This window comes from Podarcis vaucheri (assembly GCF_965113315.1).
Source record: "Podarcis vaucheri genome assembly, chromosome: 11".
NCBI lineage: Eukaryota > Metazoa > Chordata > Lepidosauria > Squamata > Lacertidae > Podarcis > Podarcis vaucheri.
The window spans coordinates 57,980,375-58,008,322 of NC_138749.1; the positions used below are offsets into that span (position 1 = coordinate 57,980,375).

Sequence of the window (27,948 nt, forward strand, 5' to 3'; positions counted from 1 at the left end):
AATGTTCCTGCGACTCGTTTTCAAACAACCCATCATAAAAGCATTCCTGCAGTCACGTTAAAAACTGCATTTGGGGCAATCTCTTTCCTTCATGTCTGTATCTTAAGAGAACCTGTGGCTCATTTGAGAAAGTGCACACATGGGATAGATGGAGGACAGGCTTGATCTCTGCAGTTTCAGCTAAGCCAATGTTTGGGGAACCTCAGGCCACAACCTATCTAGAACTATCTGGCTCTCTGAACTCTTCCTAGACCACTCCTCTTTCTCTCCAGGATGAACACCTTAGTGGCTCTTTCCTATACAGTCCTTGAGCGCTTTTATTGATTTGGAATGTGTCTGCGAACTCTGATAATGACTCTTCCTTGCCCGGATGGACAATGTTGGGGTGGGGGTGGAGGGAGAGGGGGGAAACTTGTGTAGGAACCCCTGGCTTATGTGTGACTGGAATGCAGCCTACTGTACAAAGGTCACAGTCACTTCCCCCTCTGGCCATACCCAGTTTTGTCACCAAACCATGGCAGCCACTGGCATGTAGACCCCACCCCCCAAAGACTGCAGAAGAAGGAATGTGACCTGGAAAAAGTTCCACTCCCCCGAGTTAAACCATCTTTGCTATCAGAAAAGGCATTTGCGTGGTCAGACCTTTAAACCTTCCCCTTAAATAAATTCAGACAAGACTCAAAATTTTGGTTTGGTTTTTGGCAGAATTTAGGCCACAACTTTATTGATTGCAGCAAGTGAGTGGTTGCATAGGCTCTGGTTCGACTCGTTCCCTGCACTGTTGCAGGTAGCGCTGACCCAGGGCACCAGCATAGGTCAGCCTAGGGTGAACACCTGGATAGGCGGAAAGCCAGGAACAGGCTATGTCCCCCTGGACTAAGGCACGGGCACAACCCCCTCTCAGGGGTTGACCAAACCGTTGAGTCCCTGGATTCCTTTAACAGAAAACCCTTCACATAGGGATGGTGAGAGCGTTCTCCCATCCCTATCACCTGAACCAGAGCCTATCCGCAACCTTACAAGTTGTGACTATTTGCTACGCGGGGGGTGGGGGGAAATCCTGCCGTGCCCCTGTCCCAACGACAGGCGACACACGACAGCATAGCAAGGTCAAGCGCGCAAGCCCTAATAGTAGGGAGAGGTGGGCGGGTGTTCCTATGCACGTACCGAAAGAGGAAGCTCTGGGTCACGTGCATGGGTATATATAGGTCCCTTGATCTGTTTAGCTTGTGTCCCATTGGCCTGATTAAACCCAGAATCAAGGGACCCACCAATTGGGTGTTGTGGCTAATCAATCAAACCCACCCACAATACAGGGTTTGGTTGCCAGGTCTCACCGCAACACGTGCCCTTTTCAAGGGAGGACCCAATTTGCCTGAGACTTGTCAATCTGAGTTCAGACTCTCTGACAGTATTTGAGGAGAAGGGACCATTGCTTAAAACTGTGCCTTACAATATCTGTGTCACGTAAAAGTGTATTTCATAGGCGAAACCTTTGGCTAGAAAGGGGCGATGTTAAAATGTGGCTTGCTTTGTCTGAAATTTTGCTTTAAAAGACCCAACCAACCAACTCTCTTTTGTTCTGCTTTCAGCTTGCCTATGCCTGTTTAACCATGTTGCGGTGGGACTGTGCTAAATCCCAGGGTGCCGTGGGGCTGGCAGGAGTCTTGCTGGTTGCACTCTCAGTAGCTGCAGGATTGGGCCTCTGTTCATTAATTGGGATTTCCTTTAATGCTGCCACAACTCAGGTACTGAATGAATAGTTATTAAGAGTTTGGTCAATTTATCTGCCAGGATGAATCACTGGGGGAGGGAAAGGGGTTCTGGAGTTGTACCTGCGCTAGCATGCCAAGCAATGGACATTTTATAGGTTTAAGATGAGAATAACCTGTAGTTAGTCAGCATGCAGACTGAATGGGGAACGTGTGATTGTTATCTCCATTTTAAGGAAATAGTAGAACTGTAGTTTCAGCATAGATGTATACATAGGTAGAAACATCCCACAAGATGCAAGTGGCCGAAAAGGGCCCTATAATTTCACTTTAGGGTTTTGCATGAAAAGAACAGAGCTTTCTGTATCAGGGATGTATCAAGCATTAGAGGGGAACAGAAATCTGCGTGAACAAATTTGGAAAATTATCTCAATTAGCTGGCAGGTCATAATTACTCAGGCGGGTCATAAGCCTCCTATAAACACACCTGGTTCTTCTTTCCTTTTTGTGCAGGTTTTACCCTTTCTTGCTTTAGGAGTTGGTGTAGACGATGTCTTCCTTTTGGCACATGCATTTAGCGAAACCGGGCAGAACAAGAGAATTCCATTTGAGGTAACAGCCAATTGTTTGGGACAATGCAAACCACTATATTTGAGCTAGAGGTGTATGTATGATTCGTAATGCACGCAACCAGGATTAATCATGCCTTCTTAATTTTTTGTCCCGAGTGAAATTTCTTAGATCAGAGATTCTGGTGACAAGAAAACTTCTATGTTCATATCATTCACAGTAGCAAATGGCTTCATACAGATGAAAATGTATCATTCTGGATAAATTTTGCACTCATTTTCTAGAGTGAGTCTTGTGAAATAACTGATGGATAGCTCATGCCAAATCTACTGCACTGCAGAATTTTATTTTCAACATGTATTTTTAATGCCAGTATGGCATTAAGAAAGGGACGCAGGTGGCACTGTGGGTTAAACCACAGAGCCTAGGACTTGCTGATCAGAAGGTCGGCGGTTCAAATCCTGCGACGGGGTGACCTCCCATTGCTTGGTCCCTGCTCCTGCCGACCTAGCAGTTTGAAAGCACATCAAAGTGCAAGTAGATAAATAGGTACCGCTCCGGCGGGAAACTAAACGGCGTTTCCGTGCGCTGCTCTGGTTCGCCAGAAGTGGCTTAGTCATGCTGGCCACATGACCCGGAAGCTGTACGCCGGCTCCCTCGGCCAGTAGAGCAAGATGAGCGCTGCAACCCCAGAGTTGGCCATGACTGGACCTAATGGTCAGGGGTCCCTTTACCTTTACAGCATTAATACAATAATGTTGCCACTTTTTATGGATAATATTGATTGTGTCCAATAACTGTGCATGTCTGTCTGAATGGTCTATATTTCCAGTATGCAATAGTATGGTATTCTACAACTTTAAATGTATTTTTCAGGACAGGACAGGAGAATGTCTGAAACGCACTGGGGCGAGTGTGGCCCTTACTTCCATCAGTAATGTTACTGCATTCTTCATGGCTGCCTTAATTCCCATCCCTGCTCTACGGGCATTTTCACTCCAAGTAAGTTTGTGAATTTGTTTGCTAACACCAGAATTGTTCTTTATCCTCATCAAGCTGACTGTGGTTTGATGTGTGCATCTGAGATGTAATGTGATCCAAGGGGATGGTGCTTGGGAGAACAGAGCAGAACGTCCCATCAGCAATTAACTCACCGGGTGGTTCTTTCTGGGTTGAGAATAATCCTCATCACAGTTCTGTCAGTGTTAGTGCAGGCATCTAGAGTAATCTTAGAGGTGCATCACTCACAGAGTGTCCTTGTTGTCATGTACATGGTGGACAGAAAATGCACTTGGCGGTTATGTTGCCCTTATTCCACAATGCCTTTGTTCGAAACTTGGTACAGACTTAAATGAGAAAATGTTGATTCAGCCCTTGGAAAAACCTTCCTGGGCATCATTGGCTTAAGAAATGTTTCAGGGATTAGCCTTCCTGCATTCTGTGATTCTCATCTGCGACGCCACTACAGATCCCTCAGTGACACAAAGCATGCTTGGCAGTAACTGGGGCGCTAGAGCTTTTCTGTAACAGAAGGCACTTTGGAATGGTACAGTACAATTGCATCTTGCACAGGGCTTATGTTCCAAAGATAGCACGCATATCTAAAATGAATGTACCTGAAGCACTCTTGTGCAAGCATCCTTACCTTTCTGGAGCCCTCATTGAGCAAGTCTTGCCCCCCAAGAAAGGCAGAGTGCTTTGAGAGAGAGAGAGGGACCTGCCTGATAAGCAAGTCAGAGAGACCTTGAAAGTTGTTTCCAACGCTGGGAAAACCCAATGCAAAAATAGCTTTTATAGTGTGTATTTAATTTGACTTGTGTGCATTTAATTTGCCCAGTTTCAACCAGCCTTCAGCCACGCAAGGTTGAAAGCGCACAGGTTAAACACATGTAAGTTGTGATTGTACTGTATTTTGATGTTCAGTTCTGATGGTTATTATGTAATCAGCCTTCATTTTTATGCTATTTTTATTTATGGTTTGGTTGACTCCTGGATTGTTTCATATTTTATAACTGTTGTTTTTCATTGTTAGGCTTAGAAAAATAGGTTAGAGATAGGATTTTAAAATATATATATAGGGTATGCAAAGAAAAGTTTATGGTTCTTTGTTTACTCACTTAGCTCTTTGCGTATTGCTGTGGTAGTATTTTGATACTGATTTCTGGTGGGAGCTGTCCACTCTATTAAGGGAGCTGTCCACCAGAAATGAAATTGTGTGTTGTGGTTATGTAGCTCATGTAATAATAGCAGCTATCACTTAAATTATATCTAGGTGGGGCCAGATGAGGTGTCCAAGGCTACTATGCACCCCAAATTATTAGCAGTAACCAAAGTGGTTGCCTTAACCCTGGTTAAAATCACATAAACAATAAAACTATGGTTTAGATTGTTCTGGTATTTGTTGCTTCCTACTTAGTGCAGAAGAGAGATGTGGGTAGCGCTGTGGTCTAAACCACTGAGCCTCTTGGGCTTGCCGATCAGATGGTTGGCAGTTCGAATCCCCGCAACAGGGTGAGCTCCCGTTGCTCGGTCCCAGCTCCTGCCAACCTAGCAGTTCGAAAGCATGCCAAAAAGTGCAAGTAGAAAAATAGGTACCACTCCGGCAGGAAGGTAAACAGCGTTTCCGTGCGCTGCTCTGGTTTCGGTGTTCCGTTGTGCCAGAAGCATCTTAGTCATGCTGGCCACATGACCCAGAAAAACTTTCTGCGGACAAACGCCGGTTCCCTCGGCCTGTAAAGCTAGATGAGCGCCGCAACCCCAGAGTCGTCTGCAACTGGAGTTAACTGTCAGAGGTCCTTTACCTTTGATCATTGCTCCTTTTCGCCTTAAACAATTGCCCCAGTAACTGAAATCATGCCACATTCTTTTTAGCACTGGAATTGAATGCATGAACCCTGAAGGCTACACCTTTGTGTAAAAGCCCTGCTGTTACAGAACACTGTGCACTGGGAATGTGGAAATCTGGGCTTGCAGAAGTTTCTGTGGATATTCTTCTCCCACTTCACCCCGCTCAGATCTGTACTCCAGAAGTATAGGTTAGCACTGATACAAATCAGGCTTAATTTATAATGTGTGAATGGGCTCTGAGTTGACTCTTGCGTTATAAAAGTGTCAGATACTGAATTTGCAATTAAATCTCTTTCCTGGGACTAGAGTATGCTCATGTGGTTAACATGATGCTTTCGTGTCCGTTCTTGGTACATCCCTATTTCTTCTGTAGTGGAGGAATGGAGCTTAAACATGAAGTTCTTTCCTTTCCATTAGCTGATAAAACAGAAGCCGCTGCATGTATAGACTGATGCTTTTGAACCCAAAAATCTCTTCAACAGAGCCCTTGTGCCACCTGCAGAGTGTATATGTGTTCTATGAATACTAGTGGTCACCTTGAACATTTTTGGAGGGTTTGTATGTGGGTGTGCAGGTGCCCTCGTCCTGCTTTCTGCTTCATAGTCATAATCATGATATTTATATTTTTCCAAAGACAAAATTAAAAAGCATGGGTGGGTACTGCTAGGGAAGAGCTCTTTGAAAAGAGCTCTGGGAGGCTTTCCTTCTGGCACAGCTCCAACACAGAGGATTTATAGCTCACTCTGACCTTGGTAAAGACTTGGTAACTGTACTTTCTCAGCAGTCATTTTTCTTCCCTTTCTGTCTGGCTCACCAATCATTTTTCACTCTACTTGACCCTTGACCTAACTAGAGGAAGCAGGAATTACAATTTTTCTTAATACATGTTGCAACTATTGTGGAAGACACACACACACACACACACACACACACACACACACACGATAGTGGTTTGTAAGCAGTGCTATGAAAAGAAGTTATAATCTATAGCATTAAGTCAGGTTTTTATTGAGATCCCTTCTAATTATTGCAAGCCTGTGCTCATATTCTGGAGTCCCCTCAGAGTAGCAAAGGCAGTTGTTTCACCCCCACCATTCTTTCTCCCTTTCTCTGTCTGTATAGCACTTCTAATTTTGTTACTTTAACTATGGGCTCTGAATCGCTGTGGTCTAAAACCACTGAGCCTCTTGGGCTTGCTGATCGGAAGGTCGACGGTTTGAATCCCCGCGACAGAGTGAAGCCCCCGTTGCTCTATCCCAGCTCCTGCCAAACCTAGCAGTTTGAAAGCACGCCAGTGCAAGTAGATAAATATGTACCACTGTGGCAGGAAGGTAAACGGTGTTTCCATGCACTCTGGTTTCTACCACAGTGTTCTGTTACGCCAGAAGCGGTTTAGTCCTGCTGGCCACATGACCCGGAAAGCTGCCTGTAGACAAACGCCGGCTCCCTTGGCCTGAAAGCGAGATGAGCGCCGCAACCACAGAGTCGCCTTTGGCTGGACTTAACCATCCAGGGGTCCTTTACCTTTAGTATGGAACACAATTTTCCATAGTTATAACATCTACTTTTGTGGATGAGTTTCCCGCCGTATCCACACAGAGGCAGTCCCATGATCTGGAGAAATGTGTGCTGCACTCAACCTCATTGCCATATCAGAAGCAGTTGCAGCAAGAGAGCCCCGTTCTCTTGAGAAGGGGGCATTGCCCACAAGCATGTAATCCAGAGCAAGTGTATATTGTTGAATCATGAATAGTACTCTGGGCTTCATCCCCCCCCCCTTACAAGGCTGTTGAATGCTCACTTCTTTATCCTCATTGCCATTCTTGAAAGCTGATCTACTGTGCAACTAATAATTCTGCTGCAAATGAAATCAGCATATGAAAGGCATGCATGTGTTGTTAAATCTGGTAATTCTTCCAAAAGAAAGAATTTTAAAAATTGATTGTAGCACATTCCCAGCAAGACTCTGAATTGCCTCGGAATGTCAGGTTTGGGGCATATTTGCATGGTGCTCAATGATTTTCAAACTGACATGCCTCAGATTTTCAAACTTAAAAACCAGTCTCTAGTAAAGCTTTGGCCTCTTGGAACATCAGCTTATTCTTGTGTGCTATCGTTGTGCTTTACTGAATATCTCAGTTGCCCATCTTTTCATGCATCTGGTCATGATTTGTTCTTTCTCTCGTAAATAATAGGCACATTTTTGTGCACCATTCAGGTTTGTCACTGCAGATCTTTGTGCTCCAAACCACTTTTTAAAACATTGGATTAAAAAAAACCAGTTTGTACTACTGAGCTAAGAACTGCTTCACTGAGACCTAAGTAAAGTAATAATGTCCAACCACTATGTTCATGTGCTGTAATACAAAGCATGTCACCCTAATCACGTTATATGTGGCAGGTGGAATTATATGCAAAGGATTTGTATTGAAAATCCATGGTTATCAAGCATATTAGAAAAAAGCAAAGAATAGCAAAAAGAGAAAGAAAGGAACCCCTTGTCAGCAGTTGATATATCTCTTATTTATTCCTTACGACTTTTGCCAGGTGTGGCCAAATTCAGGTGATGCATTTAATTACAGTATTTGGAATCAGCTGGCCATGCAAGCAGCTTTTGGGTGGTCTGTTTTTAAACGTGGATTTATCCACATTTACAGTCCTTCGCCCTGTCTTTGTCTCATTCAGATTTGTTTATTGAAGAATTCCTGTCTGTCTCGGAGACCTTCCGCTGCCAAAGTTAAGAAAGCACAGCAATATAACAGGTTTTTCTTTTTCTTTTCAGCAATGTTTATTTCTGTTCATCTCGATAGGAGCCTAACCAGCAGATGGGCTTAAACAGAGTGTTGCTTTGACCTTTCTCTATCTTTGTTCACTTTCCTCGAGACATTATAAGATAACAATCAAGGCTTCATTGGCTTTTGAGGCTCAATATCTGTAAAATAATCCAGCTGCTTAGAGAGAATAAATGGCTTCCTGACAGGGTGAAAACCCAACTTTCAGTCTTCCATATCAATGCCTGTTTCTGAACTTCTTTTGTTTCAGGCAAGGTGGTACATTCACCATACCACCAAGCTGTTGATTTAGTTCAGTTCAAATGACTATCAAAGGAGGTGCTGATGTTTCAGATGTGAATGATGGATCTCTCTGAAACTTTCACTGGGTTAGCCTTTGTTGCTCAGTAACCGAGTGCCGCCAGTGTGGAAGTCAGATCCTCAAATTGTATCTGTAGTTATACTTTTATTTTGTGTGCAGCGATCAGTCACCCTCTTCTGAACACCCATAAGTGAACTGCTTCCTTTTGGAATTCTTTAGTACTTTATCGGCTTCGATTCAACATCTGCAGATGTATATAATTTGGTGCTCCTGAAATGAATCTAGACACATTCACTTCTGAATATGTGCACACATTACTTGTGCCTGTTTTCAAAAATAACAGTTCATATTGCTCTTTTGCCAAAGGAAAAAAAATACTGCTGAAAGTGAAAAAAGGAGGAAAAAATAATCTCTATTTTTCCTTTCCTTTTTTTTTTTCTATCCAGTCTAGCTATGTTTATGAGATAGGTTCAGTCTGGAAATTAGAGGGAATGCTCAGGAGAGTTTGGCCCACAGTGAAAAGCAGTATCCGGCATTTGCCAACAGAGAGCTTATTTATGTTTGAGGGAGGACACTGCTTCCCTCTAATGTGGTGTGTGTGTGTGTGTGTGTGTGTGTGTGAGAGAGAGAGAGAGAGAGAGAGAGAGAGAGAATTTGTGGGAGCAATACAGTTTAGACAAGACACAGTGTTAGCATACACAACAAGGGAGGTGGTTGTATCAGTTGTGCCCTAAATATTACATTTCCTCGCTTACCTGTGTGAGGTTCTCTGTCCTGCACCTCTGCTTCTTAGAATGGAGTAAAGCTTGGAGTTGTGGCTGGCTCTGCTTGGAGTCCTGAGACAGAACACCTGTTAGTGTTCTAGTATGAGAAATGTTAGCAATGTGCTTAAGTTCCTGTGTGTTTTCTGGAAACAGGCTGTTTTGTGCTAAAGTGCCCTTTCCCAACACCAAAAGTCCCCCTTGTGAGATTGACATATAGCCAGAAAGTCTTAACTCCATCCTTCACTCCCTGTCGTCTGAGTTGTTTTCTCTTGTTTGGGGTTTATATACTGGCGGTGCTGTGATGGGGTGCAAAGTTGCTTCGTATCTGTTATGGCAACGTGACATAGGGCAATTGTTGACCATGGGGTGGCAATTTTTGAATTTCCTCCTCTTCCATTAAAATCAACAAGAGGGAAATTCTTTTTGACAAATCTGGGGCTGTGGCACAGCCATGAATTGAAATGCAACCCCCCCCCCCGCTCCATTCTACCCTTGTTGCTCCCCATTTCTGCCATTGCACTTGCATATTTTCACTAGCAGAATGGCTTTGCAGCCAGAGTTTTCCAGCGGTGAATCTATACATAGCAGTGGCATGCTTGGCATAGCAGGGCCTCTCAAATCTAGTGCCCCCTGAGCAAGTGCTTATTTAGTATAAGATAACACCCCTGATCTAGGTCCAAAATTTCCTCTTGGCCAGTAGGTGAACCAGTGTTAGAAACTGAGAAACGAAAGCTAGGATCTAAATGGCACCTTAAACCTAGGTTATGGGTGCAACAATGGAATGTCTAGGCACACTTTTTTAATAACAAGAATACAAAGCTGAAAATGAATGAACTGCAGCTAAACTCTAGTCCTCATCTGAAGACTGCAAAAAACAAAGCAATGCTCCCCCTGTCTGCCCCCCATATATTCTTAAGAGGCTTTCTTCTCCAGTCTTCAGAGACTGACTGGAAATGGGGAGGCAGAAAAAGGTCCTTCCACTCTCCAGTTTTAATCTGAAATCTTAGGCACAGTACTGCGCCCAGAGCTCAGAAACTGCTCATGCTAATGAAATCCCTTTTCGCAAAATGCGCTTAGAACAATGGGAGTTTCAAACGCTGGGGTCAACTGTATGTTTCTAAGTTAAGGTGATTCTTAACAGTTGGTCATCACAGTGTGTATTGAATAGAACAGCGTCGGGATTTGTCTGTATCAAATACTGCATTTGAAAGGCAATTTGGAGTCTGTTTAGACAATACAGCTCTCCCTGGAAATGTAGAGCAGGGGTCCCCAAACTAAGGTCCGCGGGCTGGATAAGGCGCAAGGGACTCATTTATCTGGCCCGCGGCGACTGCCGCTGCTCACTCTTACCGGCGCTGCGTTGCTGCCCACTGCCTGGCTGGAGGAGCACTGAAAATAGCTTGTGCGCATGCACAAGCGTTATATCCAGTGCACATCCGGGTCGGAGAAGGCCTGTGCACATGTGCACAAGCTATTTCTGGTGCTCCTCCGACCTGGAAGTGTGTCGAAAATAGCGTGTGTGCACGTGTATGGGCACGCTCTTCCCCGCCCTCTGGCCCACTGCGCGGTCGGCGCTGGAGACACCGGCCTGAGGTGAGGTAAGTTTCCTGACCCCTGATGTAGACCCTGTTTGGCTGATCCTCCCCCACTCCTGAACTTCGGGACAAGGCGGGATTGATAATATGTCCTCCCTTTCACTGCATATAGCGACGCTGGTGGCGCTGTGGCCTAAACCACTGAGCCTAGAGCTTGCTGATCGGAAGGTCAGCAGTTCGAATTCCCGTGACGGGCTGAGCTCCTGTTGCTCGGCCCCAGCTCCTGCCAACCTAGCAGTTCAAAAGCACATCAAAGTGCAAGTAGATAAATAGGTACCACTCTGGCGGGAAGGTAAACGGTGTTTCCGTGCGCTGCTCTGGTTTCTCCAGAAGTGGTTTAGTCATGCTGGCCACATGACCCGGAAAAACTGTCTGAGGACAAACTTTGGCTCCCTTGGCCAGTAAAGTGAGATGAGCGCTGCAACCCCAAAGTTGTTCGCGACTGGACTTAACAGTCAGAGGTCCTTTACCTTTACCTTCACTGCATATAGAACATAATGTCCTACATGGGAAATCCATTCCATTAAATACGGCACCAACTAAGTTTTTCTCAGTGCGGACCCATTGAAATTAATGGACCTAAGTTAGCCGTGCCCATTTATTTCAAAGGGTTTATTTTGAGTATGACGGTGTCCTTTGCTTCTGCACACTGTGATTTTGCCCATAAACCTGAGGTGGTCTCCCAATTTCATCCTTTGTTGCGGCCGGGTTAGTGGGTGATACCTTCTGAGAAGGCTTTCTGTTGACCCAGTGGCCAGAATTCTCGCCACAGAATATACATTTCTAGGACTGATTTCCACTCTCAATTCTTCCCTCATGAGCTGCCTAGCAAAGAAGCATGCTGTGGTCTCTTTCCTGTAGCGAGAGCCCTCCATGCAAACACAAATGATTTTCTCGGTGTGCGCTCGCTTAATGATGCACCGTGTCCCATTTTTGAGTGCGCTTAGTGGGAGAAACAATGCGGGCTGCAAAAACTCATTTGTTATCTTACTCCCAGCTTAAACTGAAATATTGAAACCCCTCTTCTCCTTAAGCTTCCTTTGTTGCTGTCAAAAAGTCTTTAATTTTTACTTCTAAAGTCTGGGAGCGAGGAGGAGGAGGGCTCGAGGGGAGGAAAATGCAACCCCTGAATGCCATTAGGAGCGAGCTGCAGATAGCAAGGTGAAAGACTGCCCACAGGCCTCCTCATCTGCTCATCATCTCTGGCTATACAATACGCCCGCTCTCCTTGGGTGGTCTGCGAGGAATGGCAAATAGCAGTGCATACCTTGGGCAGGGCCCCAGCCTATGAGGCTTTCTCCCTCAGTGACTCCAGCACAGACTTCCATTATTTTATTTCAGTTAACACATGCAGCAGCAGCAGCAGCAGCAGCTGCTTTTTGAAGCGGCGGATTACTAGGGGCTTCTATTCCCCCCCCCCCCTTTAAAGCAAGTTCTGTTTGTAGCTGAGATACACAGGACTTCTGTACAAAATTTCAGAATTTGGGGCTTGTTTGCTTTTAAACCGACTCTCAGTTAAATGCAGACCTTTTTCCTACGCCGGCAACTAGGCCGCAACTCTAAGGCCGCAGCCTCTGCCAGCTTTGTTGATTTCCAAGGGGAAAACCTTGAGGTCCTTGGGTTCACGCTCCTCTCTAAATGCTGCTTTATTTGAAAATGTGGGTGGTGACGTGAGGGGCCCTTTCCCAGGGCAAATAGTTGGGTGTCCCATCCCCAGCCCCCAGCAGACTCCTCTGAGATTTCCTACTGATCTGCTGCAGTTTTTGTGCTGGGACTACATTCTCATTTTTTTATTTTATTTTTTTAAAAGCATTTTGTCGAGCAAAGGCTGTTCACCATAATCAAGGAAACTGCCAGTGAAAAGAAACTATAATGCATCTCAATAGCAAAACACAATATATTCAGCATGTCCAGTGAATAGAATTGTCCTAAAGGGAGAATTGTTGCAAGTTGGCAATTTCTGTAACTGGTTGTGCCATAGCTGTCAACTTTTCCCTTTACTTGCGATGAATCCTATTTGGAATAAGGGAATTTCCCTTTAAAGAAAAGGGAAACGTTGACAGCTATGGGTTGTATGACGCATCCAGCACAGAAGTTTTGAGGAGCCCTCAGCAAAGCCCACTCTCAGGTGGTGATGGGCACCATTTTGTTTTCCCGCAATGCTCCAGAGCGGTGATATATCAGTGGTTTTTGGAAACTGAAGTGAGACAGGCTGAGCCAACTATCCGGTGCTTCTTGGGGTGCTGGGGAAATGGGCAACTGCTCAAGGATGCTCTCTGTGCCTATCAACATCTGTTAATACAATGACCCTAAAAACATATGAAAACTGGCTTAAGGCCACTGCTGCATTCATGCACCCCTGACCTTGTTGCCACCTTTGTGATGGCTTTTCTGCCTCTGCTGTTTGTTCTTCCTTTCTGTGGGGGCTTTGAAGAGGGCAAGAGGGTAGCCAACCTTTGATTCGGCCCCTGTAGTTATCCCTTTTGAAAGCAGTTTGATTTTCAGGTGACAGTAAGCAGGTGTACCTCCACATTAGGGCAGAGTCTAAAGCCACTTGATGCAGATACCTTGCTTAAGTGAAGTTGGGCTGGTTTGGACCGTACCTGCATAAGAAGCCATCCTGGAACTCTGTTTTAAAAATTATGTGCTCAGTGGCGTAGCGTGGGTTGTCAGCACCCGGGGCAAGGCAAGTAATTTGCGCCCCCTAACCCATGGATTTGCGCCCCCTAACCCGTGGATTTGCGCCCCCTAACCCTAACCCCCAGATGTTGCGCCCGGTGTGGCCGGCCCCCCCTGCACCCCCCACGCTACGCCACTGTATGTGCTGGTTAGTGGATTTCTTTCTTGAAGGACTAAAGTGGTGGTTAATGGGGCTTCCAAGGATAATCTTAGTCAGTGGTTATCTCTCCAGCCACATTATAGCTGTCTGTATTTTGAGCTTTGCTAATTTGGGAAAAATAATAATGTTAGAGGTAAATCATTAGCAGATATCTTTATATCTTTCTTCATAAGCTTTTGAGGTAGGTACAAGGCCTCCATCAAAAGGTATATATAATGAAATACTACAAAGAATATTGATTATAAAAAAAATTATCATGGTCTATTAGGATTGCTAAAATACTCCTTTAATCCATTCCAGCAAACTCTTGAGCACAAATGAGCCAAACTGGGCTGCCAAATGAAAGAAGTTTTTGTTTTTTCCCCCTAAAACGTATCCTCCATGTTGTAAATATACCAGCTCTGCTGATATTCCCTGTCCTTCTCTGTTTGCTTCTATAGGCTGCTGTGGTTGTGGTCTTCAACTTTGCCATGGTTCTGTTAATTTTTCCTGCTATTTTGAGTATGGATCTGTACCGCCGCGAAGATCGGAGATTGGATATATTCTGTTGTTTTACAAGGTGAGCAGATAGGATGACTGCATGGACTGTCATTAAAAGCAGAACATTTTGCTATTATTGATTGCATGGATTATACACACATTTCTTAAAATGGAATTATGTGGCCATGATCAAACTTCCTGTGCTCCAAGCTCATAGAAACCAAGATACCTGTCACCTCTGCATGAGTGGAGAAACAAGCATTGTTGCCACATGGCTGGAAAATAAAAGTGATAAAGCTGTCTACATGGTTAGAGCTGCCATGTAGAATGTTTCCAAAGAAGCCATCATGTTATAAATGCTGGTATAAGTCCACAGATGAATTTTCCTTGCAATTTCTGTATCCAGAGCTGGGTCATGGCATATTTTGAAGAATGAAATATGGATTTCCTTCTCACAATTAGAGCTGCTTTTCATATGACAAAATCATGTATGGTTATCACTTTCTTTATAGTGAAGCTACATCTACACTGCATGTGTCTGACAAGTGCACATGTGTCCAATTAGCTGTGTGTACTACTCAGAGGATATATCCATTAGAAGTCCTCTCTGTGCTTTTTACTGCATGTGCATGTGTCAAAATATGACAAATAATGGCTTGTTACACCTGGTTTTGTAGACATGTTTTTTCTTCGACATGAACCCAAACTTTATGGAAAAGGAAATATTAATGGTGTTGTGTCTATCCAGCAACGATTGCAGGGTTTCCTTTATTAAATTATTTAGCACTTGAATCTTCAGAAATATACTTTAACATTTTGCAGTGTGGCAGAGGGAGCCAGGTGAATCTCCTGGAGCAGGGAGTTCCATAAGCTGGGCACTACAGTGGAGAATGCCCTTTTCATGTATCCCTGCCACCTGAATCTCTGAGAAAGGCAAGATGCACAAAAAGGGCCTCCCAGGTTGATTTTGGTGTCTAGACAGGATCATATAGAAGGAGATAGTCCTTAAGTATCTTTGTTCCATACCATTTAGGACTTTAAAGATTAAATCCAGCACTTTGAATTGAGCCCAGAAACTTAAAACATATGGATATGTTTACATGGATCGTTAAAAGCCAGACAACCAACTGATCAAAATATGTTTAAACAGTTGATGGTATGAAACAGACACACACACACACACACACACACAGAGAGAGAGAGAGAGAGAGAGAGAGAGAGACTTTGTATTGCATATTCTATGAATCTATTCTTCCTTGGAAGCCTTTCCCAAGCGGGTATCCTCCAGATATTTTGGACTACAACTCCCATCAGCTACGGCCAGTGTATCACTGATGGGAGTTGTAGTGCAAAAACATCTGGAGGGCATCATTTTGGGGAAGGTTGATACTTATCAAGAAAGTATCATCCTTCACCCCAACTGCTGCTTTGTAAAATCAATGTTTTAGGTAGCAACCTGTTCTTTTATGTTTTGTAAGACGCCATGCATATTTGATGGTACCTTGCTTATACTTTTAAATTACTTATTTATATAGACTCCACCCTAAACATGTGCATAAATACTCCCCCCTTTTTCTTTCAGCCCGTGCGTTAGCAGAGTGATTCAGATTGAACCTCAAGCCTATGCAGAAGCTGGTGACAGCACGCGCCACAGCCCTCCGCCGCCATACAGCAGCCACAATTTTGCACACGAAACCCAAATCACAATGCAGTCCACTGTCCAGCTTCGCACTGAATACGACCCTCATACCCAGGTTTACTATACCACCGCAGAACCTCGCTCAGAAATCTCTGTACAACCTGTCACAGTGACGCAAGATAACCTCAGCTGCCAGAGCCCAGAAAGTACCAGGTCATCCAGGGACCTCCTTTCCCAGTTCTCAGAATCTACACTCCATTGTCTTGAGCCCCCCTGTACGAAATGGACACTCTCCTCTTTTGCTGAAAAGCAGTATGCTCCATTCCTACTAAAACCAAAAGCAAAGGTAACGTCTCTGTGCTTGTCTTGTGTGTTTCTTCGCAACAGGGGCACTGCATGCCTTGCCTCTTGGTTAAAGACGGCTTGATTGTTTCTACCATTTAAAGCAGTATCATACCACTTTGAACAGCCACGGCTTTCCCCAAAGAAGAGTGGGGAAATGTCTTTCGTTAAGCATCCTGAGAGTTGTTAGGAGACTCTTCTCCCCTCAAGGAGTTACAGTTCCTAGAATTCCCATTACAGCGGACCCTCGGGTTGCGAATGTGATCCGTGCGGAAGGCACGTTCGCAACCCGTAGTCTCGCGTCTGCGCACGCGCGAGTTGCGATTCAGCGCTTCTGCGCATGCGTGACAGCCGAAACCCGGAAGTAACCCGTTCCGGTACTTCCGGATTTCGGCAAGTCCGTAACCCAAAAAAACACAGCCTAAAGCGTCTGTAACCCGAGGTATGACTGTATTATTTTCCTTGTGCATAGATCCAGCACTGACTACTCTAATCTGGTGTGTTGGGCAATCAGGATTTTGGCACTGCCGAATTTGGCCTTGGCATTTTCTGCTAAGAGAAATGGTTCTAGACTTGCTGACATTGCAGGGAGATGGAGCTGCAAGCAGTGCTTTTCTTCTAGAACAAAAGGTGCCAGTACTCACCATAAAGTTGTTAGAGTAAGTGGCACACTTTTAACCAGGGCTTTCCTTCTAGGGGGAAAAAGGTGCTGGTACTGCGTACTTGTGAGTACCCCCAGAAGAAAAGCACTGACTCTGTGTAGTATTTGTTGCAGGAAACTCTTCTGAATGATGTCACTTCTTCATTTACCCTTCTTTATTCTCCTTTTTTGCAGCTTGTGGTCATTTTTCTTTTTCTGGCCTTACTTGGCCTCAGTCTTTATGGAACTACTCGTGTGAGAGATGGACTTGATCTTACAGACATTGTGCCACGGGAGACACGGGAGTATGACTTCATTGCAGCCCAGTTCAAGTACTTCTCATTCTACCACATGTATGTCGTTACGCAGAAAGCGGATTATCCCAACATCCAGCACTTACTTTATGAGCTTCACAAAAGTTTCAGCAACGTGACGTATGTTTTGTTGGAAGAGAACAAGCAGCTTCCCAAAATGTGGTTGCACTACTTTAGAGACTGGCTGCAAGGTAAGGAGAAAAATAAAAACTCAGTTAGCTAATCCAGATTTTCTGCAAATGTACTCTTTTCTCGTTCTATTTTTCCCCCTGTTACAGTGGTTTTCTTTCTTCTGCTTCCCTCCTGTAGTATCCCTTTACATTTTATTTATTAAGGTTCCTTTCCTTCGGATTGGCCTGTTAGAAACGATATTCCTGGTACAGGTTGAGTGGTGTACACCTACGCGAGTTTCCTATGAGTTAACCATTCATTCATTTATTTTAGTTAGTTAGATTTATAGCTTGTCCTATCCCCAAGGGGTTGAGGGCATGTTACACTGTGTATAGGCACACACTAATAACATAACCCCATATACTCCCAATCATTTAATGTACTGGAATGGATTTTTTATTTTTTATTTTTACAAAAAAAAAAATTACGGGAAGGAGGGGATTTGTATTTTTCCACTTCCTAAATTCGTCTTATTCTGCGTTGCCCTCAGCAACTCAAGTTTTCTTAGTTGGTGCTTTGAATTCTTTTAGATGGTATTAGGATAACTAGATTTCAATAGTTGCTCTGTGCTCCTGGCCAGGTGTTGCGGGGACTGGATGTGCCGTGTTTTGGCAGGCTTGCTCCATTTGCTGCTTTTGTTCTGAACCTGTTTGGCTTCAGGAGTGAGGTTTATTGCAACTTTCTACATGGGAGGCAATTTTAAAGGAAACAGAGGGAGGGTTTGTAAATGGGAATTGAGCATCCAGAGCCTAGGGCTGTGTCGTTTAGGCCATGTTTTCTCTTTCCATCGCTCTTATCTCTTTATAGCTGCAGCTAACCTATCAGATCTGTAATGATGGTTTTGATTACAGCCTCTCAGTGCAGCTGTGAGGTGGGTCGGTGGATGCCGCCCCCCCTTTCCCCTCTTCTCTCCCCCTTTCCTTCCCTTCCTCAGACATGTGGTTCATTCATCTCTTCTCACACAGCCTCCTTGTGCTGGGCTGCGGCTTACTGTTCTAAATCTGATCCAAATTTGTGCTGTGAGGTATTTTTGCCCACCCTCCCCCCCCCCAGCCTTGAAAGGGGTGGCAAAGAGGGAAATAAGAGTTGAGAGTGAATAGGTGTTGGCTGTGATCTTTACACGTGCTGGCAGCAGATCCCACAACTTGTATTAGCTACACAAGTTGAACAGATGGAACAAATTGACAAAATCGTGTTCACTCACGCTGTGCTCAAGAAGGAGCTGAGTTGCTGTTTGAAGTTTGAACGTTGGAGTGTGGGTTTCTTTTTCCTCCGGCTTTGTGGTGGAATTTCTGGTCATGTTGTCGTGTAACCTATGGCTTCAGCACCTAGTGGTAGCTGAAACAACACAGCGCTGGGCGTCTCCTTCCCATTGTGTAATTCATTTTACAGGGGAGTGAGTGAGTGGAGCTTTATTTTAGGCAATCGTCTGAATTCCTCCCCAACTCTGTAGTCATAGTCAGTGGACACAATCCACCAGGATCCTCCATGAATTGTAGTGCTCATTAAGGAGCCTGAATGGATCCTGCACAACATAATAAGTGAGGAGTGAGGCGCTTCTGTTTTGGTCCTGTTCAATTTGGAGATCACTTTTTTATTATTATCTGCAAATGTGTGCTGATGAATGGTTGCTTGATTTGGGGGGGCGGGGTTTGGCTGGGGGGGCATTGTGTCTATGTGTGAGTCCTGTGCTGAATTGAAATTTATGGTGAGATGGTTCTATAACACTCTTACCTTGCTTCCTTTTGATTATTATTATTATTATTTAATAAAAAGTCTGATTTGCTGCAACTGTTGCTATGCAAGTATATATTGTTCCTAGGGAACAGAGGGAGCAAATTCATCTCCTGGAGTTACTGTTTGCAATCTGTGCCTTCCTTTCCCTTTATTAGAGGGACATATCTAGGATAAAATTCCTGATCTGTTTCTCTTCATTTTTATCACAATGCGTGTAGTGTTAACGGAGCCATATTGTGCATTAGGAGATTTCATAGCAAAGGGCCGTTGCAAACTTAAAGTTGTGCATATTATATGCTCACACAAAGGGGTTCCCCAGCCCATGTGTGAACATGAATGCCTGAATACACAGCTCTATAAGTCTTTCAAAACACTGCATACACATGGAGTTCCAGCTGCCTTTCTCTCTCTCCATTGGATAGAAGCCATGTGTTCCGCCACACACAGCAGTGTTATGATGCCAGAATGTATTCACATGTGGTAGTATTTGGCTAAGTGGGTGTGGGCGGATTGGGCCAGTTCTGAGCAACAGGAGGTCTTGTCTGGAGCTTCAGCCTGGCAGTCATCCACAGCCTAGCTGGAAGATGGGAAAGGCAGGTTATGCAGCCTCTGGAGTTCTGGGAGGCTAGTGTCTCAGGCATGTGGCACCCTCCCAAACATCTGTTTGGGAAGCATGTCACAGTACTCTAGCCAGGCTCTGCTCGTTCCAGGGCTATGAGGAAGAGGCTGGAGTGGACAGAACTAAGAGTCAAAAAGAGCTCTAAGAAAGTGATGGTGATGTTGCACATTGCTTGTCAGCACTTACTCGAGGGCTGAAAACTTTCACAATCCTGCGATCTCTTCGTTAGCAGTTTAAAAGAAAGCTGCTCTAGTTTTTCTGCTTTTGGTTTACAAGCTGGGTGAAAAATAACAACAACAATCTGTCCCTTCACCTTCCAACAGGGCTTCAGGAGGCTTTTGATAGCGATTGGGAATCTGGGAAGATCACATACAACAATTACAGAAATGGATCCGAAGATGCTGTTCTGGCTTACAAGCTTTTGGTTCAAACGGGCATCCAAGACAAACCCTTTGATATTAGCCAGGTAATTTAAAAAATACTACCTTAACTCTTATTTGTTTAAATGGAATGATGCAAATGGGAAGTAATTTTCCTTCCTTCTTTACTGTTTAAAGCCTTAGTCAATATCTGGAATACAAAGTTGACAGTTAGGTCTGACCATCCCTTTCCCATACACGGTCCAGAGCACTGTAGACATTGAAGCTAAGGAATGACAGCTTGAGTAATGGTGACAGGAAACTCTAGATGAATCCCACCACACACAGGGAAGAGCTTATTCAAATGTATTCCTTATTACAATGGTGGCAATGAGGAATGAGACTTCTCCTACCTTTGCATCTGGACAATAATGCCCAGAGAAGCCATTCCTAAGGCTTATCACGACCCGACCACAAGGTTGAACAAACGAGGTGGCTTGCTGTGATTTGTTTTCTGAGCACTTTGTGAATAATGTTACTTACATCTGCTTCAAACTGAATGACACCTCAAGTGCAGAACTACGCTTCTGTTTAGTTTCAGTTGATTTAACCTAGAGATGTGGACAGAATCACTGGAAATGTCTGGCTGATCTCTTTGTGCATTTGAAAAACCTTCCTGGCTATTAGTATTGAGTTTACTAGTCATGAAGTGACTTTCCTTGAGGTGAGAGTAATTCCTGCCCTCTTGAAGGAGACAATTGTGATACCTCTGTTGAAGGAACCATTTGTAAACCCCCTCAACCTGAATAATTACTGGTCTGTTTCCAACCTACCTTCTCCTGGCAGATGGCATGGACTATCTCAGTGGGCTCTTCAGAATCCCCTGCTGCTCTAGGGTTTTCTGCAGGCCCCTATGTTGCTTCCTTTTGTGAAGTCACCCCTGGGCTCCTGGTCAGACTGAACCCTGATACAAGTAATCTTTTGTCACTTTTTCATCCTTCTTATGGAACTGCCATTCCAGAAAAGCCTACAGCCTGGCGATGTTTCCAGGATTTGTTCTGGCATCTGTTGTGCGTTGATCTTAACACAACCATAGTTAGTTAGCCTAAGTCAGCCTTCTTCATACCTTGATCCCCAGATGTCGTTGACCTATGACTCCCAAAATCCTTTGCCAAACTGGTTGGGGTAATGAAGGCTGTAGTTCAGCAACTGCTGGGGACTCGTGGTGGGAAGGACTCTGGCCTAAATTACAGTTTGCAAGCCAGCTTCTGACTGTGGTTTCAAAGCTAACAATTGTTCATGAAAATATTCAGACACTAACTATAGTGCCATAGACCAACACCCTTGCAGTTTTGAAGATGCCTGCGTGAAAAGGGATGGGGGCAGATTCCATGCAAGCTCCCTCAGTCCCCTAACCATGGTTTGATGGTCAAGCGGCAGGCCTTTCTCTCTCTCTCTGTTTCCTGTTCTTTTCTACTACTTTATTCTTTATAACTGATTTTTTAAAATAAAATCGGCAGCAGCACCAGGCCTAGGAATGGAGGCTGTTGTATTTTGAAAAAGAGATCCTAACCATTTATTTGATATGAGAGTAACCGAAATAGATAGTTTTACATCCTGGCATCCATTCTTTTCTTCTGCAATGCATAATTTATCTTGCTGGTTTCGTAGGCCCAAGGAGCTCTTTTAACGTGCATGTATGTGATTTTCTCTATTTGTAGTATTACATGATACAGTCTAGGAACATTTTTTAAAATCACATCTTCTGTGCTAGTCCCAGTCATGGCCAAGGAATATGAGTTTAAATGCACCTTGACCCCAAATCTGCTGAACCCCTGTGGGGCTTGGTTCACACAAAATGCTAAGCCAAACCATGGCAGTGTGAATGTGCAGAAGCGGTTGCAGCCGCTTTGTTCCTACCTGGTTATTTTGCTGCTGTGCTATACTGACCTAAGCCATGGTTTGGTTTAGTGTGTGTTATCCAAACCCAGACTCATAGTTCAGTTCTGTGCAGACAAACCACAAGCTGTAGCCAGGGTACAGCTAAACCACGAGCTCAGGTTTGGACAACCGTAGATTAGCACTGTGCGGTACAAAACGAGTGGTGAGGAGCAAAGCAGCCACAAGCCAACATAGGTGCTTATTCATGCTAGCCCATGGTTTGGAATGCATGTTAATGAGGGCATTGTTTTTAGTAGGAGACTTCTGCAATTCTCTGACCAATAGATGAAGTGTCACTCTGCATACATCTAGATCAGGCTTCCTCAACCTTGGCCCTCCAGATGTTTTGAGACTACAGTTCCCATTATCCCTGACCACTGGTCCTGCTAGCTAGGGAACATGAGAGTTGTAGGCCAAAAACATCTGGAGGGCCAAGGTTGAGGAAGCCTGATCTAGAGGCTTCTTACATCTTCTGTGCCAGCATACACTCTTATGAATGAGAGGAACTGTGCTTCCTTTGCACCAATATGAGCGGCAAATCTGGCATAGTTTGCTTTCATTCCAATGCTTTGAGTTCAGCTTGCAAATTCTCCCAAGCCAGCTGGTTAAAAAAGAAAGAAATAGGTTTACTCAGAAGTAAGTCCCATTGGTTTCAGTAAGACCCCTGTACATGTAAGTCCTACTTCCTTTGAAAAAACAAAACAAAAACAATTTATATTAAACATTTTCATGAAATAAAAAAGAACATGCAATCCCTCTCTTTATTTTGGTTCAGATTATAAAGTCTTTTGGTTACATTCAGTGGAAGACAATATGGTACTCAGAGATAGGGGGAGGGGTGGGTGATAAACTTACACACTATTCCCCCCCCCCCCAAACTTGGTATATGTGTGACTTCCTTTGAATACTTTAAATAGAAAGAGAAGTTATTCAGGGCAAATCGTCATGATGTTAAAAATCTCAGATCTGTTCATGGGCATCACAAGCTAAATGGGAGAAGGAATGATACCTCCTGACAGATCATTCTTCTTTTCTCCAAAATTGCTTCCCCATTCCTGAGTGTGTGCTGAAAAACGCTCCATCCTGATCATGAAAAACCCCTGCATATGAATATGCTCATAAGGTTTGAGCAGAGCGTTTTTCCTGTATTTATATGGTCTACTTTTTTGTAGAAGCACTGATGCAGTATCTGAAGATTCCCATAGGCTAAGCAGCTTTGGATAGTGGTGTAGTCCCATGTTTTAGCTGCAGCTTGTAGCTGTTTGTACAGTTTTATTTTACATTTTTTGCCATGGGCAAGTTGGGAGGGCCAGTTATGCTATGTTACACTTATGTGTGATGTAGATAGCAGTTTCTCATTAGAATCATACAGTATAATTCCCAATAGAAGTGCTAACATCCACCGCTGCCCACCGCCCCAGGTACAACAGGAAGTACCTCAAGGAATCAGTTGTTGGGCCGTCTGGGTGGGCTTCTGCTGCTGTACCCTCATGAGTTTAATTCTAGCTTCCATGCCACCAGTCCTGATCTGCTAGTTTGAACTAGCAGCAATCAGCCTGGGAACTGGAACATGGTCCCTGTGTGGAGTACAAGTTCACGTGCGCTACAAGTTCATGCCAAACACTGCCAAAGCCCCCTTCTATCTAAGGACCCTTAAGGGAAGTGTTTAAAAGTCTGTAAAGGGAACTGTGTCGTTCCAAACTCCACTGCTTTGCTTTCAGGCAGAAAATAACATTCCAATGACCTTCTCAGGAGCTGTTTGCTAGACTCAAAAGCACGGTTTAGAGTACTTTGACGAAAGTGGTATTGGGTAATATTGAATGATGTTGATGGTTTTATTATTATCTGTACCCTGTCCATCTGACTGGGTTGCTGCAGCCACTCTGGGCTGCTTCCAACAAATATAAAAGCATAATAAAACATCAAAACACACACACACACACACACACACACACACACACACACATACTGTGTGTGTGTGTGTGTGTGTGTGTGTGTGTGTATGAACAACAACTGCTTATCTTTATGCAATATGCAAATCCAGGGAGGAGAGAGAACCATAATCAGGTGCCCTAAGAGACTTGTTTGTTTGTTTGTTTGTTTGTTTGTTTGTTTGGCAGCAAATGCAAAATGCAGCATGGAACAAATGATTGCCCGTGGCTCCTGATATAATTTCTTCTGCCTGGGAGGGATAAAAGTGTGCTGCTGCCTCTGCAGAGGCTGTGAGCTGTTCTCTGCAGTTCCAAAGACAATTTGAAGACATACAGTTGTTGCATATCCTGTGGATTAATTGAATCCAGATCTCTAGATTCCAGCTTTGCTTTTTTTTTTTAGGCTGCTGTCACTGTTGTTTTTCACATAATTAGAAAGACCTGAAAATGAGAGTTGGGGCAGAATGAAAAATAAACAAAACAAAACTTCTTGTGTGTCGCCCTTTTCCTGGCATTTTCTGTATATCACCCCAGTTGTTTGGCGGGACATCTTTTGTTCCTAGAAAATCCGATTCAAATTCTCCAAATTCACTTACCCACGTGACCCCTGGAAGAGTGGACTCATCTGGTTTTGGGTGCTGGGCATTTTCTGAATACATAGGTCATAGGAGGCAAGTGTTAGCAAAATTTATACAGATGTTGTTTTATTTTTATAGCTCTCCTCCATTTACTGGGTGGCATTTCCTTCAGTGTTAACAACAGAGGTTAACTGCACACAGACGTCTATAGGACTCTTGCCAGATTCTCTCTCTCTCTCTCCCTCCCCCCCCCCCCCGCCCCGACCTCCATCGGTTCCTTTTTCTTTTTTTCTCTCAAAACTAGCTTTAAATATGTTTCTCCAGTTTGGTCATTTCCCCCCTCTTGGCTGCAGACAACATTTTTAGAATTTAAGTTTAATTGGCTCAGTCTTCATCTGGAACCTTCTGTTGATTCAATGTTTCTAATGAATTGCATGCAAAGCATTTTCCGCTATATGAAACCTCTTGAATATAAAAATGTAGTTTTTCTACCATAAACAAAACTCTCTTTATGACATCTCTGCTAAGTATAAAGTCTTCTTTCAAAGGCTATTATTCCATTTTACATGCTGTTGCATAATGCCTTTCCTTCTTGTGTTAAAAGAATTGGGCATAAGTCCTAACATTCTGAACAAAAGTCCTAATTCCATCCTAAACTGTTCTTTCCTTTTCCTTCCCTCCCCATTTTTATTTTTTATTTTTTTGCAGTTGACTAAACAGCGCCTGGTGGATGCAGATGGAATCATTAACCCCAATGCCTTCTACATCTACCTGACAGCCTGGGTTAGCAATGACCCTGTGGCATATGCTGCCTCTCAAGCCAACATCCGGCCCCACCGTCCAGAATGGGTCCACGATAAAGCAGACTATATGCCAGAAACCAGGTTGAGAAGTAAGGAACGCTTCCCTTTTAATGCCTTATGGTTTATATAAGTGCCTCGGCCCGTCTCTTGAGGCCCAGCAACTCCCCAGTCAGTTGACACTGCCCAGGAGTCAGACCATAAACAGAACAATATATTGCATTTCTTAGTAAAAACTCAGGAGACAGGTTGTGGTTGTGTAATGGAGTAGAAGAATGCCGTGCGTCGGTAGCAGTTCATCATTTTGAAAAATGAATTCTTTAATAGTCTATATCAGAGGTCTAAAACTCGTTTCATGTTAATGTGCCCTGTTCATTTTCCGTGGAGCCTTCAGTTCCCCCTGGTGTGCTGCCTTTGCAAATGTGGAGCTTTAATAATTGGGAGTTATATTTTGTTCACTCTGAATTTGTCGGCTTGGGGTGCTAGTTGGGTGAGAAAGAGATCTGTATAAAGAGGATCCTCTGCTCTTGCAATCCGTCCCCAAATCACCTGTTTGCATTCCGAATAGCAATCCCAGTTTGATTCTACAGTGGTGCCCCGCAAGACGAATGCCCCGCAAGACGAATGCCTCGCAAGACGGAAAACTCGCTAGACGAAAGAGTTTTCCGTTTTGGAGGTGCTTCGCAAAACGAATCTCCTATGGGCTTGCTTCACAAGACGAAAATGTCTTGCGAGTTCCTGCAGGTTTTTTTCCTCCTCCCCCCCTTTTTCTAAGCCGCTTATCTGCTTATCCCCTAAGCCGCTAATAGCGCGAATCCGCTAATCCGTCAATGGGCTTGCTTCGCAAGACGAAAAAACCACTAGACGAAGAGACTCACAGAACGGATTCTTTTCGTCTTGCGAGGCACCACTGTATTTGCTTTTGCTCTGGATTTATTGGGTGAATTGCTGGTTGGTTATTGGGTGGCAGGAGTGAGGAGAGAAGAGGACCGGTACTTCTGGAAACACAACTGGATAACAAGCAAATTGTGCTTCACTGAATCTGAACCCTAAAGCTCATGGGCAGCCAGCCAAAACTTGTCTTAATGAAAATTTATAGTTGAGATTATAATAGGGCAAATCATGTTTAGTAAGTCAACGGAATGACCCTGCAGTGTTTGGAACACACAGCAGCAGCAAGAACTTAATGCTAGTTGTGTGATGGCTTTTTCGTGGGAGGAGTGGGTGGTATTGGGGACTTAGCATTGCTTTTTAAAAGGAGAGCATGGAGGAAAATTTGGGTGTGTTGAGTCACTGAAGGATAAAAATGATCTACTTCCTGAAATAGTCATTTGAAGTTTTTAATCTTTTTTTGATTGACTGTAGCATGCTCTAAAGCTCGTTTTTAATAACCAGGGAAAATGTAAGAAATGTACTGGCCAGCTTTAAGCTTTCAAAGTATTTAACTGATTACAAGTGCTGGCCACTGCTTCCTTTTTATGCTGTTGGGATTCCATGCTGTCAGCTATGCAATGATTTCAGAAGTATTGCCCTTCTAGCAGGGCAGTGCAAAAGTACATGAGGTTTTGCGATTCTCTCCAGTCAACTGTTAAACCCATTCTAAATCTTCAAATGTTAAGTCTTTGTTTGCTACTGTTCAGGCTTATGTAGACGGCTATCAACAAATACTAGTGTAGTCAGCACAACGGACTGGCTATTTTAAAGCCCGTTTGTATGGCAGTGGGTGGTATCACACCTTGCAAGCTAAAATACTCTTAACATAGGTCGTTAAGCCTCGATTCCTTGACATTTTTTGTTAACTGATATCATTAATGGTGGTATATGCTGTATTTATATGATTATCCCATTTTAATAGTAGGCACTGAGGCAAAATAAAAATAAATGAAAGATAACAAAGAGACTTGTGGGATATTAAAAACTAGAGTGATTTCCAACTAAGTCAAAGATAAGTCAGTGTGGTGTAGTGGTTAGAGCAGGCATAGGCAAACTCGGCCCTCCAGATGTTTTGGGACTACAACTCCCATCATCCCTGACCACTGGTCCTGTTAACTAGGGATGATGGGAGTTGTAGTCCCAAAACATCTGGAGGGCCGAGTTTGCCTATGCCTGGGTTAGAGTGTTGGACTGGGACCTGGGAGACCAGAGTTTGAATCCCCGCTTGAACATTAAGTTTACTGAGTGGTCTCGGCCAGTCAATCACACCCAGCCTAACCTACCTCACAAAGTTGTTGTGGGGATTAAATGCGGAGGGGAAGAACCATGTAAGACACCTTGAGCTCTATGGAGAAAAAGCTGGGATAGAAATGCAATCAATCAATCAATCAATCAATCAATAATTCAGTGTACACTCAGTGATTTCAGAGGACCTACACTTTGTATGACTAACATTGGATATCACCCAGTGATTTATTGTGTGGCATAAGATTTTGTGGACTAGCCATGAGACTGTATAGCAAATTCCAAAGGAAGACTTTATTCCAGCTGTGAACTAGCCTTCTGATATGTTGATTTTTAGTGAATGCTGGATAAAGTGCTTCTAAACGGCTGCTTATTGTAAACTCACTGCTGCTCATGCTTGCAAATTTTGTGCAACATCCATGGCCTCATTATATTTCCCCATACCAATTTAATCTAGATGGTCTTTCTTGTCCCGGAACCTCCAGAGTTCTCCTTTCACCACTTGCTATATTTTCACACTACCATTATTGAACATTATAAGAACTTTTGGAGGGGTAGCCGTGTTTGTTTCTTGCAGCACATTTAATCAGGATTTAACTTGTCTGCAGAAAATCCAATGAGTAAAAAACAAATGTGGAAACAGGGAATTCTTGCCACAAAGGGTGTTGGTTTTAGGGATGCTTCTATAATATTACAATGTCCATTGGGGTGCCTTTATAACTCCCAAATGTATAGCATGATAGTGGGAAGGCTTGCCTGTATGAAATCTGAAATGTACTACACCTCTTCATAATGAAAT

At 43.8% G+C, this 27,948-nt stretch overlaps 1 protein-coding gene across 2 annotated transcripts in view; it reads left to right on the top strand.

Moving 5' to 3' along the window:
• Positions 1-27,948, top strand: part of PTCH1 (patched 1) — a 112,616-nt gene that overhangs the window by 66,343 nt on the left and 18,325 nt on the right. For both annotated transcript variants that reach the window (XM_082241493.1, XM_082241492.1), the window contains exons 10-17: positions 1,593-1,748; positions 2,226-2,324; positions 3,159-3,284; positions 13,861-13,979; positions 15,483-15,885; positions 16,717-17,026; positions 19,686-19,828; positions 24,880-25,063. In XM_082241493.1, coding sequence (XP_082097619.1) covers positions 1,593-1,748; positions 2,226-2,324; positions 3,159-3,284; positions 13,861-13,979; positions 15,483-15,885; positions 16,717-17,026; positions 19,686-19,828; positions 24,880-25,063 — 1,540 coding nt within the window. The remainder of the gene's footprint in view (positions 1-1,592; positions 1,749-2,225; positions 2,325-3,158; positions 3,285-13,860; positions 13,980-15,482; positions 15,886-16,716; positions 17,027-19,685; positions 19,829-24,879; positions 25,064-27,948) is intronic.